Source organism: Blennius ocellaris (genome assembly GCF_963422515.1).
Source record: "Blennius ocellaris genome assembly, chromosome: 5".
Classification (NCBI taxonomy): Eukaryota; Metazoa; Chordata; class Actinopteri; order Blenniiformes; family Blenniidae; genus Blennius; species Blennius ocellaris.
The window spans coordinates 25,556,711-25,575,055 of NC_137654.1; the positions used below are offsets into that span (position 1 = coordinate 25,556,711).

Here is an 18,345-nt window from a genome sequence, read left to right on the forward strand (position 1 = left end):
TTCTTGATCCGATCTCAGTGTAAAGTATGAGATTTCTTTATATTTTAACTCGCAATTATTCAAATACTGTGATGAGAGATTAAGTCATCACTTGAGAGAAACATTCATGGTGAATGAATGGTGAATTCATTCACCATTTGCGGATGGTGAATGAATTCACCATCTGCAAATTTGCTCTCTTAGCTTTGAGTTTTCCTCTGAACTATTACTGTATCATAGTGAAAACACTAAAACGTTTCACTTTTCAATTGTGGTCAATTGTGGGACAATATAACTAGTCATCGAGGATTGTATAGTTTGGAAAGTACACCTTATCTATTTACCTCTGTTGTTTATCAGGGCTTCTGATAGGATTCATTGTTGCACCTATCTTTCTTGACATAGAAGGTTGTACCCCTGTGATCACAGGCATGACCAGTAAATCAAAAAGTCGGGTTTAGCAGTGGGTTTTTTTTTTTTCCTTTTCCTGTTTGTGTTACTTTTAAGGGGATGAAATTGTGAGGATGCATTTGCATCAGCAGGATCAAGCAAGTTGAGACAACATCCTCTGTGTTCCATTTATCAACGTCTCCATATAAATGGACATCAAATTGAACAGTTGATAATCAAACATATTTGAAACAGCAATTTTCAGCAATTTGTGAGGCAAATATTTACTGGTTTCATTTTCTCTCAAGGGAATCTTTTCTTATGTTGTTAGTTATATTCACATATGAAGGTGTAATAGGGTTTGTTTATCAGAAAAAAAAAATGTTGGTGATGATTATGACCTTCTGCATTTAAAGTTTAATACAAAGGACAAGCAGGTAACAAGTCTAAAGGACCATGGACACTGTCGTAAAACTGTTTATATAAACACAGTGAGTAATCATTCCATTAGGCCCTCTTATCTACACAAACTCAAAGGAATTAAATAAAGAAAAGTTTTGATGGCCTCAGACTTTGATCATCCAGCCGTAAAAAAATACTTGAGATCAGCTTTTGCAAGCTACTTTCAATCCAAAGAAAATTGAGTACTGCAGTAATAATCAATCTCCAGAAGCATCACTGGCATGCAGCCTTTGCCCCTTCCTTATCGCGCATATAAAAATGACTCCTACTGGAAACCAAAGCACAGCCGGCCAGTCAGTGGACAGGTTGTCATTTCACAGCTTTTTTCTTTTCTTTCTTTTTTTTTAGGTAGAGGGACAGCAAAAATTACTGTTTGCTATATGACAATGCAGTTACACTTAAGTTGTTCCAAATGCAATTAAAAATAGTTTTTGTTGTTCTTGTTGCAGGTAACGCAGAGGGAAATCCAGAGTTAATACAACATGGCTCGACTAACAATCTTGGCTGGTAAGTCACTTTGTAGTAGTTATTTTTTTCTATGTAAAGTTATTGACTGTGTATATAAATATGTTTGGTGCGTTGTTTTTTTTGTCTTTCAGGGTTGTCACTTTTGATATGTCTTCAAACAGGTATGACTAAAGTGTGTATATATATATATATATATATATATATATACACACACACACATTATTTTTTTTTTTTAACTCTTTATTATTAAAAAAACAAAGCGACACTAATTATTTCTCTGTTCTTCAAAAGTGTCTTCAATAAAACTGGTGTGCTATTTCACCAACTGGTCCCAGTATAGACCAGGGATTGGCAGATATCTGCCTACTAATGTAGATCCACACCTCTGCACTCACCTGATCTACGCCTTCTCAATCGTCAGCCCTTCTAATGAGCTGACAACATTCGAGTGGAACGATGAACAACTCTTTCAATCCCTCAACGCGCTCAAGAGAAGGTGAGCTGTTCCTCATTGGTGCGCATAAACAAAAAAAAGCAAATTTGTGAAATTCTTGGAATATCGTCTCTTAAATTGTCAGTAGAAGTGAACGTGACTGTATGGATGGATGGATGGATGGATGGATGGATGGATGGATGGATGGATGGATGGATGGATGGAGTAGCTGTGGTGTTGTATGGGTTTGTTTACTGTTGAGACAAGTAGTGAAAGTAAGTCCTATAAAAGAAACAAAAAAAAATACCCATTGAAGTGATTATGTATGCATTGAAGGTCTTTTCTGTTGAAATAATTGAAAATGTTTTGTTTTTTTTCTTATAGTAACCCTCATCTGAAGACGCTGTTAGCTGTCGGGGGATGGAACTTTGGGACCTCACAGTGAGTCCACACACATCTTTGAGGAGCAGAATTTGTTTTCTAACATAATCTTATATATCGCAGTTGCTGTAAATTGTTGTATTTGTCTTAGATTTACCATCATGGCTTCATCGCCCACCAACCGCCGGAGGTTCATCCAGTCTTCCATCAGACTTCTCAGACTGCATGGCTTTGATGGGCTGGACCTGGACTGGCAGTACCCAGGAGCACGAGGAAGCCCACCAGGGGACAAGAGAAGGTTCACAGAGCTTTGCAGGGTCAGATTGAAAATCTACACTTCCCCTCCTCTGTAGCATTGAGAATATCTTTCAGAATATTACAGGAAAACAATATCTCTGATACTCTGCATGGGTTTTTGTATTTTCTTTATTGCGGCTGGTAACATATATACCGTACTCATATTTCATGTCCTGTCAAGTTATTGTTTGATTTAATCGGAAGTAAGCAGGCAAAGAGCAAAACACATTTGTGTTTATCTCATTATAGGAGAAGTTTAAAGCAGAACTGTTTAGAACTCCAGCTCAAGCAGCATCTTAATCATTGTGTTGTGTTGCACAACTGTTGTTACTGTATCTTCTGTGGAAAACAAATGGGCAATATATGGTCACTCAAAATGCACATCGTCTTGAATATTTTTTCCAATTCATCCAGGAATTTGTGGCTGCCTTTGAAAAAGAAGCTGCTGAGACCAGGAGGTCTCGTCTGATGCTCTCAGCTGCAGTGGCAGCTGGGAAGGCATACATCGACAACGGCTATGAGATTGCCGAAGTGTCGAAGTGAGTTTGTTTGACAGACTCAGTGACATAATAAGGAAATCCTGCAGTTACCATGCAGCCAGTGAGATTTCATAAAGCTACAATACGAGGAAAGACCTCCGATCACAAATGGATAATCGTTTTAATCATGTTATATCTGTCTCAACAGGCTTTTAGATTTTATTAATGTCATGACTTACGACTTCCATGGAGCATGGGAAACTTTTACCGGTCACAACAGTCCTTTGTACAGGAGTTCTTCTGATGAAGGCGACAACATCTACTACAATGTGGTGAATAAAATGAACATTATTCAATAGGAGGCTTGATGCTTTCCCTGTATCAACGTACAAAATCTTGTCTATCTCTCAGGATTTTGTGATGAATTATTGGAAAAATCATGGAGCGCCACAACAAAAGCTCATCGTTGGCATGCCCACCTATGGGCGCACATTTCGGACGACATCAGCAGCTCATGGTGTCGGTGTACCAGCCAGTGGAGCCGCCTCTGCTGGACCCTACACCCGAGAAGCTGGCTTCTGGTCCTACTATGAGGTTCATCAACATTCCATAGATCTTTAAAATCTATCTAAATAAAGACATATTTGAAAGATGAAATCATCAAATATGTCGAAAATGTTCTAATATAAGTTTCTTCCAATTCTCCAGATTTGCAGCTTCCTGCAAGGAGGCAGCATGCACTGGATTGATGAACAAAAGGTGCCATATGCTATTAAAGGCAATGAGTGGGTTGGCTTTGATAATAGACAGAGCTTTGAAATCAAGGTAAATGCTTCACATCTATTTTTATAGAGGTAAAACGTGATAAGAGTAATCTATGGGGGCTGTTACTTTTGGATCACTGTATTGTACAGTAATGAAAGAACCACAAATGACAATGAAGCTGCACAGTGAACTTAACCAGGATTTTATGACTAAGATCAAGGTGGCATTTTTGTTATGTTAATTCATACCTGCAGAAAGCGTATGGATTCATTGGGTGGAAAAGTGTACAAACAAGGACTGCACAATATGTAATTGGGTATACTGATATATGCTTTGTTTGGAAATGTGATAAAACTGTGTGATTCTTAATACTTTGTCCTATGCAATAATTTTCTGCAGGCAAAGTATGTGAAAGACAATCAATTTGGAGGAGCCTTCATCTGGGCTTTGGATTTGGATGACTTTGGCGGGCATTTCTGTGGACAGGGAACCTATCCCTTAATCAGCTATCTGCGTTCCCTTCTGGTCTTAGGTAAACCAAAACTTGACCATGTTAACATTCATCCTCTAACCTGAATTAAATCTTCCTCAAGCAATGTTAAAAAATGAATATATTTCATATTAGTGCCTGTTTCATCTCCAACCATAGCTGAAACTACAACGACTGCAGAAGGTCTCACATCACCAGCTGAATCAACCAACCCAGCAACGGCTGGATCCACATCTGCAAGTTCACCTGCAAATACCACACCAACACATCCAACAACCACTGCACAGGATCTCACGACAACACAATGGGAAAGCACCTCCCAAACACCTGAGGCCACTTCTACAACTTCACTTGCAACCACTACACCAATATGTTGTACCACTGCAAAATATCCCACGACAACACAATCTGAAACAAACACACCAACAGAGCCTACAACCACGCCACTGGATCTTACAACAACACAATCTGAAACAAAACCAACAGACCTTACAACAACACAATCTGAAACAACCACACCAACAGAACTTACAACCACACAATCTGAAACAACCACATCAACAGATGCTACAACCACTGCAACATATCCCACAACAACACAATCTGAAACGACACCAACAGATCTTACAACAATACATTCTGAAACGACACACACAGATCTTACAACAACACCAACAGATCATACAACCACACAATCTGAAACAACCACACCAACAGATGCTACAACCACTGCAACGTATCCCACAACAACACAATCTGAAACGACACCAACAGATCTTGCAACAACACAATCTGAAACCACACCAACAGACCTTACAACAACACAATCTGAAACAACCACACCAACAGAACTTACAACCACACAATCTGAAACAACCACACCAACAGATCTTACAACCACACAATCTGAAATAACCACACTAACAGATCGTACAACAACACAATCTGAAACGACACCAACAGACCTTACAACCACACAATCTGAAAAAACCACACCAACAGATACTACAACCGCTGCAACGTATCCCACAACAACACAATCTGAAACGACACCAACTGATCTTACAACACAATCTGAAACGACACCAACAGATCTTACAACCACACAATCTGAAACGACGACAACAGATCTTACAACCACACAATCTGAAACGACACCAACAGACCTTACAACCACACAATCTGAAACAACCACACCAACAGATACCACAACCACTGCAACGTATCCCACAACAACACAATCTGAAACGACACTAACAGATCATACAACAACACCATATGAAATGACACCAACAGACCTTAAAACAACACAATCTGAAACGACACCAACAGTTCTTACAACACCATCTGACACGACACCAACAGATCTTACAACCACACAATCTGAAACAACCACATCAACAGATGCTACAACCACTGCAACGTATCCCACAACAACACAATCTGAAATGACACCAACCGAACTTAAAACAACACAATCTGAAGCCACACCAACAGACCTTACAACAACACAATCTGAAACAACCACACCAACAGAACTTACAACCACACAATCTGAAACACCACTAACAGATCTTACAACCACACAATCTGAAAGAACCACACCAATATATCTTACAACCACACAATCTGAAACAACCACACCAATAGATCTTACAACCACACAATCTGAAACAACCACATCAACAGATGCTACAACCACTGCAACGTATCCCACAACAACACAATCTGAAATGACACCAACCGAACTTAAAACAACACAATCTGAAGCCACACCAACAGACCTTACAACAACACAATCTGAAACAACCACACCAACAGAACTTAATACCACACAAACTGAAACACCACTAACAGATCTTACAACCACACAATCTGAAAGAACCACACCAATACATCTTACAACAACACCATCTGAAACGACACCAACAGATCTTACAACAACACAATCTGAAACGATACCAACAGATCGTACAACAACACCATATGACACGACACCAACAGATCTTACAACAATACCATCTGAAACCACACCAACAGATCTTACAACAACACAATCTGAAACCACACCAACAGACCTTACAACAACACAATCTGAAACCACACCAACAGAACTTACAACCACACAATCTGAAACAACGACACCAACAGATCTTACAACCACACAATCTGAAACAACCACACCAACAGATACTACAACCACAGCAACGTATCCCACAACAACACAATCTGAAACGACACCAACAGACCTTACAACCACACAATCTGAAACGACACCAACAGATCTCACAACCACACAGTCTGAAACAACCACACCAACAGATGCTACAACCACTGCAACGTATCCCACAACAACACAATCTGAAATGACACCAACAGACCTTACAACAACACAATCTGAAACAACCACACCAACAGAACTTACAACCACACAATCTGAAACAACCACACCAACAGAATTTACAACCACACAATCTGCAACGACACCAACAGATCTTACAACAACACAATCTGAAATGACACCAACAGATCTTACAACACAATCTGAAACGACACCAACAGATCTTACAACAACACAATCTAAAACCACACCAACAGACCTTACAACAACACAATCTGAAACAACCACACCAACAGATCTTACAACAACACAATCTGAAACGACACCAACAGATCTTACAACACAATCTGAAACGACAACAACAGATCTTACAACCACACAATCTGAAATGACACCAACAGACCGTAGAACCACACAATCTGAAACAACCACACCAACAGATGCTACAACCACTGTAACGTATCCCACAACAACACAATCTGAAACGACACCAACAGATCATACAACAACACAATCTGAAACGACACCAACAGATCTTACAACAACACCATCTGACACGACACCAACCGAACTTACAACAACACAATCTGAAAACACACCAACAGACCTTACAACAACACACTCTAAAACAACCACACCAACAGAACTTACAACCACACAATCTGAAACACCACTAACAGATCTTACAACCACACAATCTGAAAGAACCACACCAATAGATCTTACAACCACACCATCTGAAACAACCACACCAACAGATACCACAACCACTGCAACGTATCCCACAACAACACAATCTGAAACGACACCAATAGATCTTACAACAACACAATCTGAAATGACACCAACAGATCTTACAACAACACCATCTGACACGACACCAACCGAACTTACAACAACACAATCTGAAAACACACCAACAGACCTTACAACAACACACTCTAAAACAACCACACCAACAGTACTTACAACCACACAATCTGAAACACCACTAACAGATCTTACAACCACACAATCTGAAAGAACCACACCAATAGATCTTACAACCACACCATCTGAAACAACCACACCAACAGATCTTACAACAACACAATCTGAAACCACACCAACAGATCGTACAACACAATCTGAAACCACACCAACAGACCTTACAACAACACAATCTGAAACAACCACACCAACAGAACTTACAACCACACAATCTGAAACAACGACACCAACAGATCTTACAACCACACAATCTGAAACAACCACACCAACAGATACTACAACCACGGCAACGTATCCCACAACAACACAATCTGAAACGACACCAACAGACCTTACAACCACACAATCTGAAACGACACCAATAGATCTTACAACAGCACAATCTGAAACGACACCAACAGATCTTACAACAACACCATCTGAAACCACACCAACAGATCTTACAACAACACAATCTGAAACCACACCAACAGACCTTACAACAACACAATCTGAAACAACCACACCAACAGAACTTACAACCACACAATCTGAAACAACGACACCAACAGATCTTACAACCACACAATCTGAAACAACCACACCAACAGATACTACAACCACAGCAACGTATCCCACAACAACACAATCTGAAACGACACCAACAGACCTTACAACCACACAATCTGAAATGACACCAACAGATCTTACAACCACACAATCTGAAACAACCACTGCAACGTATCCCACAACAACACAATCTGAAACGACACCAACAGATCTTACAACAACACAATCTGAAACCACACCAACAGACCTTACAACAACACAATCTGAAACGACACCAACAGATCTTACAACAACACCATCTGAAACCTCACCAACAGATCTTACAACAACACAATCTGAAACCACACCAACAGATCGTACAACACAATCTGAAACCACACCAACAGACCTTACAACAACACAATCTGAAACAACCACACCAACAGAACTTACAACCACACAATCTGAAACAACGACACCAACAGATCTTACAACCACACAATCTGAAACAACCACACCAACAGATACTACAACCACAGCAACGTATCCCACACCAACACAATCTGAAACGACACCAACAGACCTTACAACCACACAATCTGAAACGACACCAATAGATCTTACAACAACACAATCTGAAACGACACCAACAGATCTTACAACAACACCATCTGAAACCACACCAACAGATCTTACAACAACACAATCTGAAACCACACCAACAGACCTTACAACAACACAATCTGAAACAACCACACCAACAGAACTTACAACCACACAATCTGAAACAACGACACCAACAGATCTTACAACCACACAATCTGAAACAACCACACCAACAGATACTACAACCACAGCAACGTATCCCACAACAACACAATCTGAAACGACACCAACAGACCTTACAACCACACAATCTGAAACGACACCAACAGATCTTACAACCACACAATCTGAAACAACCACTGCAACGTATCCCACAACAACACAATCTGAAACGACACCAACAGATCTTACAACAACACAATCTGAAACCACACCAACAGACCTTACAACAACACAATCTGAAACAACCACTGCAACGTATCCCACAACAACACAATCTGAAACGATACCAACAGACCTTACAACAACACAATCTGAAACGACACCAACAGATCTTACAACAACACAATATGAAACCACACCAACAGACCTAACAACAACACAATCTGAAACAACCACTGCAACGTATCCCACAACAACACAATCTGAAACGACACCAACAGATCTTACAACACAATCTGAAACGACACCAACAGATCTTACAACAACACAATCTGAAACTACACCAACAGACCTTACAACAACACAATCTGAAACAACCACTGCAACGTATCCCACAACAACACAATCTGAAACGACACCAACAGATCTTACAACAACACAATCTGAAACCACACCAACAGACCTAACAACAACACAATCTGAAACAACCACTGCAACGTATCCCACAACAACACAATCTGAAACGACACCAACAGATCTTACAACAACACAATCTGAAACCACACCAACAGACCTTACAACAACACAATCTGAAACAACCACTGCAACGTATCCCACAACAACACAATCTGAAACGACAACAACAGATCATACAACAACACAATCTGAAACCACACCAACAGACCTTACAACAACACAATCTGAAACAACCACTGCAACGTATCCCACAACAACACAATCTGAAACGACAACAACAGATCATACAACCACACAATCTGAAACAACGACACCAACAGATCTTACAACCACACAATCTGAAACAACCACACCAACAGATACTACAACCACAGCAACGTATCCCACAACAACACAATCTGAAACGACACCAACAGACCTTACAACCACACAATCTGAAACGACACCAACAGATCTTACAACCACACAATCTGAAACAACCACTGCAACGTATCCCACAACAACACAATCTGAAACGACACCAACAGATCTTACAACAACACAATCTGAAACCACACCAACAGACCTTACAACAACACAATCTGAAACAACCACTGCAACGTATCCCACAACAACACAATCTGAAACGATACCAACAGACCTTACAACAACACAATCTGAAACGACACCAACAGATCTTACAACAACACAATCTGAAACCACACCAACAGACCTAACAACAACACAATCTGAAACAACCACTGCAACGTATCCCACAACAACACAATCTGAAACGACACCAACAGATCTTACAACACAATCTGAAACGACACCAACAGATCTTACAACAACACAATCTGAAACCACACCAACAGACCTTACAACAACACAATCTGAAACAACCACTGCAACGTATCCCACAACAACACAATCTGAAACGACACCAACAGATCTTACAACAACACAATCTGAAACCACACCAACAGACCTTACAACAACACAATCTGAAACAACCACTGCAACGTATCCCACAACAACACAATCTGAAACGACACCAACAGATCTTACAACAACACAATCTGAAACCACACCAACAGACCTTACAACAACACAATCTGAAACAACCACTGCAACGTATCCCACAACAACACAATCTGAAACGACAACAACAGATCATACAACAACACAATCTGAAACCACACCAACAGACCTTACAACAACACAATCTGAAACAACCACTGCAACGTATCCCACAACAACACAATCTGAAACGACAACAACAGATCATACAACAACACAATCTGAAACCACACCAACAGATCTTACAACAACACAATCTGAAACCACACCAACAGATCTTACAACAACACAATCTGAAACGACACCAACAGATCTTACAACCACACAATCTGAAACAACCACACCAACAGATACTACAACCACAGCAACGTATCCCACAACAACACAATCTGAAACGACACCAACAGACCTTACAACCACACAATCTGAAACGACACCAACAGATCTTACAACCACACAATCTGAAACAACCACTGCAACGTATCCCACAACAACACAATCTGAAACGACACCAACAGATCTTACAACAACACAATCTGAAACCACACCAACAGACCTTACAACAACACAATCTGAAACAACCACTGCAACGTATCCCACAACAACACAATCTGAAACGATACCAACAGACCTTACAACAACACAATCTGAAACGACACCAACAGATCTTACAACAACACAATCTGAAACCACACCAACAGACCTAACAACAACACAATCTGAAACAACCACTGCAACGTATTTCACAACAACACAATCTGAAACGACACCAACAGATCTTACAACACAATCTGAAATGACACCAACAGATCTTACAACAACACAATCTGAAACCACACCAACAGACCTTACAACAACACAATCTGAAACAACCACTGCAACGTATCCCACAACAACACAATCTGAAACGACACCAACAGATCTTACAACAACACAATCTGAAACCACACCAACAGACCTTACAACAACACAATCTGAAACAACCACTGCAACGTATCCCACAACAACACAATCTGAAACGACACCAACAGATCTTACAACAACACAATCTGAAACCACACCAACAGACCTTACAACAACACAATCTGAAACAACCACTGCAACGTATCCCACAACAACACAATCTGAAACGACAACAACAGATCATACAACAACACAATCTGAAACCACACCAACAGACCTTACAACAACACAATCTGAAACAACCACTGCAACGTATCCCACAACAACACAATCTGAAACGACAACAACAGATCATACAACAACACAATCTGAAACGACACCAACAGATCTTACAACAACACAATCTGAAACCACACCAACAGATCTTACAACAACACAATCTGAAACGACACCAACAGATCTTACAACCACACAATCTGAAACAACCACACCAACAGATGCTACAACCACTGCAACGGATTCCACAACAACACAATCTGAAACGACACCAACAGATCTTACAACAACACAATCTGAAACGACACCAACAGTTCTTACAACAACACCATCTGACACGACACCAACAGATCTTTCAACCACACAATCTGCAACAACCCCACCAACAGATGCTCCAACACAATCTGAAACAATCACACCAACAGATGATACAACCACTGCAACGTATCCCACAACAACACAACCTGAAACGACACCAACAGATCTTACAACCACACAATCTGAAACAACCACACCAACAGATGCTACAACCACTGCAACGGATTCCACAACAACACAATCTGAAACGACACCAACAGATCTTATAACAACACAATCTGACACGACACCAACAGATCATACAACAACACAATCTGAAACGACACCAATAGATCTCACAACCACACAATCTGCAACAACCCCACCAACAGATGCTCCAACACAATCTGAAACAACCACACCAACAGATGATACAACCACTGCAACCGACCCCACAACAATACAATCTGAGACAACCACCCCAGCTCCTGCTGGGTCCACAGCTGCAACTTCACATTCAACCACCATAGCAGCCACTCATGTAACCACGGGAAGCACAGTGAGCACCACCAGAGTCACCCCTCCACCTGCTGAAACGACCACAAAAGCTGCCTCTGAAGATGGTTTTTGTGTTGGAAAGAAGGATGGCAACTATGTAAATGTCAATAATCCCAACACCTTTTATCAGTGTGTGAATGGAATTACATACATTCAGAAATGTCCTGCGAACCTTGTTTACAATGCTGCCTGTGATTGCTGTGATTGGCCAACAAATCCTACAACTACTGCAACAGATCCCACAACAATACAATCTAAAACAACCACCCCAGCTCCTGCTGGGTCCACAGCTGCAACTTCACATTCAACCACCATAGCAACCACTCATGTAACCACGGAAGGCGCAGTGAGCACCACCAGAGTCACCCCTCCACCTGCTGAAACGACCACAAAAGCTGCCTCTGAAGATGGTTTTTGTGTTGGAAAGAAGGATGGCAACTATGTAAATGTCAATAATCCCAACACCTTTTATCAATGTGTGAATGGAATTACATACATTCAGAAATGTCCTGCAAACCTTGTTTACAATGCTGCCTGTGATTGCTGTGATTGGCCAACAAATCCTACAACTACTGCAACAGATCCCACAACAATACAATCTAAAACAACTACCCCAGCTCCTGCTGGGTCCACAGCTGCAACTTCACATTCAACCACCATAGCAGCCACTCATGTAACCACGGGAAGCACAGTGAGCACCACCAGAGTCACCCCTCCACCTGCTGAAACGACCACAAAAGCTGCCTCTGAAGATGGTTTTTGTGTTGGAAAGAAGGATGGCAACTATGTAAATGTCAATAATCCCAACACCTTTTATCAGTGTGTGAATGGAATTACATACATTCAGAAATGTCCTGCGAACCTTGTTTACAATGCTGCCTGTGATTGCTGTGATTGGCCAACAAATCCTACAACTACTGCAACAGATCCCACAACAATACAATCTAAAACAACCACCCCAGCTCCTGCTGGGTCCACAGCTGCAACTTCACATTCAACCACCATAGCAGCCACTCATGTAACCACGGAAAGCACAGTGAGCACCACCAGAGTCACCCCTCCACCTGCTGAAACGACCACAAAAGCTGCCCCTGAAGTTGGTTTTTGTGTTGGAAAGAAGGATGGCAACTATGTAAATGTCAATAATCCCAACACTTTTTATCAGTGTGTGAATGGAATTACATACATTCAGAAATGTCCTGCGAATCTTGTTTACAATCCTGCATGCGATTGCTGTGACTGGCCATGAACAAATGTATTTTTTAGGAAAGAAGATGTGTTTATGAGCATGGCACTGGTGGGACATGTTTATTAAAATAAAAGTGAATTATCCCGAATCATCCTAACCCTACTGAGAATTGTTGTTTTAGTATTATAACTTGATTTTTAGAAGTATTCCTTTCAAGCCATATTAAGTTTGAATGTGTGATTATGTCAGTGGGTGAAAATTTTCACTCGGTACTGCATTCGATTTGGTTTTCAGAGCAACATTTGTTATTCTTTCTCTCTTGATCTGAAAAGTTAGTTTGGGGTTGTATTATCAAAAACAAAAGAATTTGCAAGCTATGTAATTTTTTTTTTAAAGTGTTATGTTCTGAAATGTTCAAAATAAAATATATTTTTTGTAATTTTTTTTGCTGCTATTGAATCATGTACTTCTTGGGGGTTTTGTTAGGTTTGTAGTGTTGGTAATAATTGTGTTGTGTTGTGTTGTGTTTTTGTTGCTTGGTTCATGTAGTTTAGTTTATTAATTGCAAGTTGTCAACCAGCAGTGAAGAAGGTTTTGTGTGTAGTGTCATGCTGGCATGGTCGGCCCATGGGAGTGTCAGAATAAAATGTGTGTGGCTCCCTGGATGTTGTGGTAAGTGGGAAATGGGACCATGTTGCTATTTGAGCATCAAAGGATGCTGACCCCTGGCTAGTGTGAAGCAATAATTTCATGGCCTTGACCAAGGACCTTATTCTTTGTTTAAAGTCAATGATTGTCATGGTTTGTGTATTTAAATAGCACGAGGCAACTATTTAGCACTTTGCTTTTCCACTTTGCAAGAGCATAGTCAAACGAAACCAACATGGGTCGGCTCATTTTGATTGCAGGTAGGCCACAATAATTCTCAGCATGAAAAAATTCTTCAATAGTCTGCTATTTCCATCTGACTTTATGTGCAAACTTTTAGGTCTCTGGCTTTGTCTTGGCAGTTTGGGTGAGTTCATTTTGCACAGAGTTGCTTTTCACTTGATACATTCAGAGAGATCCTTCAAAGATGAATAAACATTTTCTTTTTAGTCTCATCCTACAGACTTGTGTGTTATTATACCAACTGGTCACAATACAGACCTGGAAATGGGAAGTTTATGCCTTCAGATATCGATCCAAACCTTTGCACTCACGTAATCTATGCCTTTGCTGGTATCAATGCGGCTAATGAGTTGGCTACTATAGAATGGAATGATGATGTGCTCTATACATCCTTCAATGGACTCAAACAGAAGTTGGTTCCTTTCTTTACATTAATATCTTTTTTTTTTTTTTTTTTTTTAACACAAAACAAGTCATAGCAACTGAAATAACCTCTCTTCCAACAGAAATCCAAACCTTAAAACTCTGCTGGCTGTTGGAGGCTGGAACTTTGGAACACAAAAGTATGATATTTTCTAATCAGTCATAAATACGAGTATAATCTTCTGTTTACACATTCGATTCTGAATGTCTGCAGACACCTTTTTACCAGTTCCAATTTTATGACATCATAGGCTATTAATACAAATATACTGAAATAATTTTTCTACTGCTCAAGTACTTTGTTTACTGCTTACAATGATGTGGTAAATTCACTTGATGGGATGTCATTAAGTATTGACAACACAAAGTTTCTTCCAAATGACAAAACATGTTGCAGCAAAGTCAAAACTACATGATCCAAATAATGATAAATATAGTGGAAATCTGATGCAAACAAGTTGAAGCGGCAACTCGATTTTGACTTGTTGAAGCATCTTGATTTATTTTTTGCAAGAGAGGTGTGCTAAGGGTGTATGTGGATATGAACCTATGGGTAAAATGTTTTTTGATGGTAAAGTAAAAAAAAAAAAAAAAAAACCTTACCTGAGAATCATATTTTGTTGGTAGAAGTTGGAGAATAATTTTTTTTTTTAAACACATTGATTGTACAGTAAATGTGGAGAATGTGGACAGGGATGTGCAGACTTTCCCTCCATGTACAAGTCCCTGATAGCAATTATCGTTTTGTAAATTGCCATGCAGATTCACTGATATGGTAGCAACACAAGTCGGCAGAGACATTTTTATCAAGTCTTCTATCAAACTGCTGAGACAATATGGTTTCAATGGACTGGACCTGGACTGGGAATATCCTGCAGCAAGAGAAAGCCCACTGGAGGACAAACAGCGATTCACAATTCTATGCAAGGTCAATTAAATAATTTTTTGCATGGGGTTCAAAGTCTCGTCACGATAAACCCTCAAATGTTTTCCTTCCATTTTGTGGTGTTTAGGAGCTCCTCCAAGCCTATGAGGCTGAAGGAAATTCCACTGGGCTGCCAAGGTTGATGATTTCTGCTGCTGTGGCCGCTGGGAAAGGAACCATAGATGCTGGTTATGAAGTTGCAGAAATTGCCAAGTATGGTGGCACTATATCCCACACACTATCTCTATAATATTCTGGTTTTGGTGAAGTTGGATTTGTATGCCATCATTAGGTATGTGGATTTCATTAACGTGATGACATATGACTTCCATGGTACTTGGGAGAGCGTTACAGGACATCACAGCCCCTTATTCAAAGGATCCCACGATACTGGAGATAATGTCTACTTGAACACTGTGAGTACGGGATTTTTATTTTTTTTTATATAAATATATGTACTGTTTTCATGCTATTGCTGTTTCTATTGCTACTACAATGAAAAAAAAATGTCTTGGCGTTCGATCAAAGAAACTTTGGTTCCATACACACGAAGTAAACTGCACTGTTAGATATGGACATTCTATTAGGAGCCCATAAATGAAATTATAACTGAGCAGTCAGTGCTATGATCTCTGCTGTCCTCAGCTTTAGAGCCACACAGCAAGTTTTTGAGTAGTGAACTTGTTCTACAAAGGTCAAATACTCTGTGGGGGTAAGTTGAAATGTATTTTGTTAGTACTGCTGCATCAACTCCAGCTCCCCTGTAAGCTGGTGCTGCTAGTGCCTAAAGCCAGTACCTTCACACTGCCCTACTTTCTCCTGCTGCCTAAACATCAACGCCACTGTTCCCTGTGTAAAACCTCATGAGTAGCTAATATTGTCAATTTTGGACTCTGCCTGGCTGAGTCAGGCTGGTGGGAAGATCACCAACAAATCAGTCTGCAGTTCTGGACCAATCTGGTCAATGTTCTTGACTTATGTACACTGTTGTTGTGATAAATCAAGGTTTCTGCTTACATGTCGGTCATAGTCCTCGCTATCATTTTGGTTAATAACCCAATAATTGAATTGCATTACTATTTACCCTCTATAATAATGTTCACAGTAGGCCTCATTGGTGGAAACACACAATTATCGATGCACAGCATTGGAAAAAGTTGCACAACATTTTAATGAGACTGACTTTTATTCTATGTAAATTTCAGGACTTTGCAATGAGGCATTGGCGGGACAAGGGAACCCCTGTGGAAAAACTCAATATGGGCTTTGCCACATACGGGAGGTCATTTCAACTTGCCAATGAGGCCAGTCAGGTTGGCTCGCCTGTCAGCGGTCCCGCCTCTCCTGGTCCTTTCACAAGACAGGAGGGATTCTGGTCCTATTACGAGGTGAACTCAGTAAATGTCAATGCTATTTTAGTTTCGGCCACTGCTGCATTTCGATAGTGGTTTTAACATAAAACTTAACACTCTTTTCAGATTTGCACTTTTCTTCAAGGGGCTGCTGTTCATCTCATCGAAGATCAAAAAGTCCCGTATGCCACCAAAGGCAGCCAGTGGGTCGGATACGACAACAAGGAAAGCTTCAATACCAAGGTATACACAATTATGTAGCCACAAACCACATGTAAGAAGGTATTGATTGTTTTAGAGTTGAAAGACTTTGGTGGAAGAAATTCAGTTATTGTTTTTTTAGGTTCAATACCTGAAAAACAATAATTTCGGGGGAGCTTTTGTCTGGACTCTGGATCTGGATGACTTCAATGGGCGGTTTTGTGGATCAGGAAATTATCCCCTAATTAGCTATCTGCACTCTCTTTTGGCTTCAGGTAAGAAAAAAAGAAAATATGTATTGGTTCAGTGTGCTAATTAAAACATATCATTTAAACTGGCTTTTTTTTATTCTCTAGATCGTTCTCCTCTTCCAACTGCACAACCCTCTCTAAATCCAGTCACTCTGCCTACGGGTCAAGATAAGCGTCCAGCAACATCTAGTCCCAGACCCACAAAACCGACCTCCTCCAAAACCACTGGTGATAATTTTTGTGCGTCTAAGATCGGTGGGGTCTATGCCAAACCTGACGAACCTAATGCTTTTTACAACTGTGCCAACGGCATCACCTGGATCCAATACTGCCCGGTTGGTTTAGTCTTTCGAGACAGCTGTTTGTGCTGCGACTGGCCCTAAAAATGCCTTTAAGTGACAAAAAACAAAAAAATATAAACAAGAATGTTGAACTTCTTAAGACTTTATTGATTTATAGTCTTCCGAATAGATCATTCAACATTCTCAATGAGGTGTTATAATTCAGTTTAATGATCATTAGATGGGTGTAGGTTGTCAGTGTTTTTTAGTGC

At 40.2% G+C, this 18,345-nt stretch overlaps 1 protein-coding gene across 1 annotated transcript; it reads left to right on the forward strand.

The window, feature by feature from the left end:
* Positions 1-1,313: 1,313 nt before the first annotated feature.
* On the forward strand, positions 1,314-18,175 carry LOC308130541 (putative chitinase 10; the record flags this gene model as incomplete). The annotated part of the gene is made up of 20 exons (XM_080496944.1): positions 1,314-1,338; positions 1,431-1,460; positions 1,591-1,795; positions 2,117-2,173; positions 2,265-2,430; positions 2,825-2,949; positions 3,098-3,221; positions 3,301-3,483; positions 3,598-3,714; positions 4,054-4,186; positions 12,506-12,691; positions 14,848-15,052; positions 15,147-15,203; positions 15,826-15,991; positions 16,077-16,201; positions 16,281-16,404; positions 17,194-17,376; positions 17,467-17,583; positions 17,684-17,816; positions 17,898-18,175. The coding sequence occupies 20 exons, from the start codon at positions 1,314-1,316 to the stop codon at positions 18,173-18,175; spliced, it is 2,739 nt and encodes a 912-aa protein (XP_080353070.1).
* Positions 18,176-18,345: the final 170 nt, after the last annotated feature.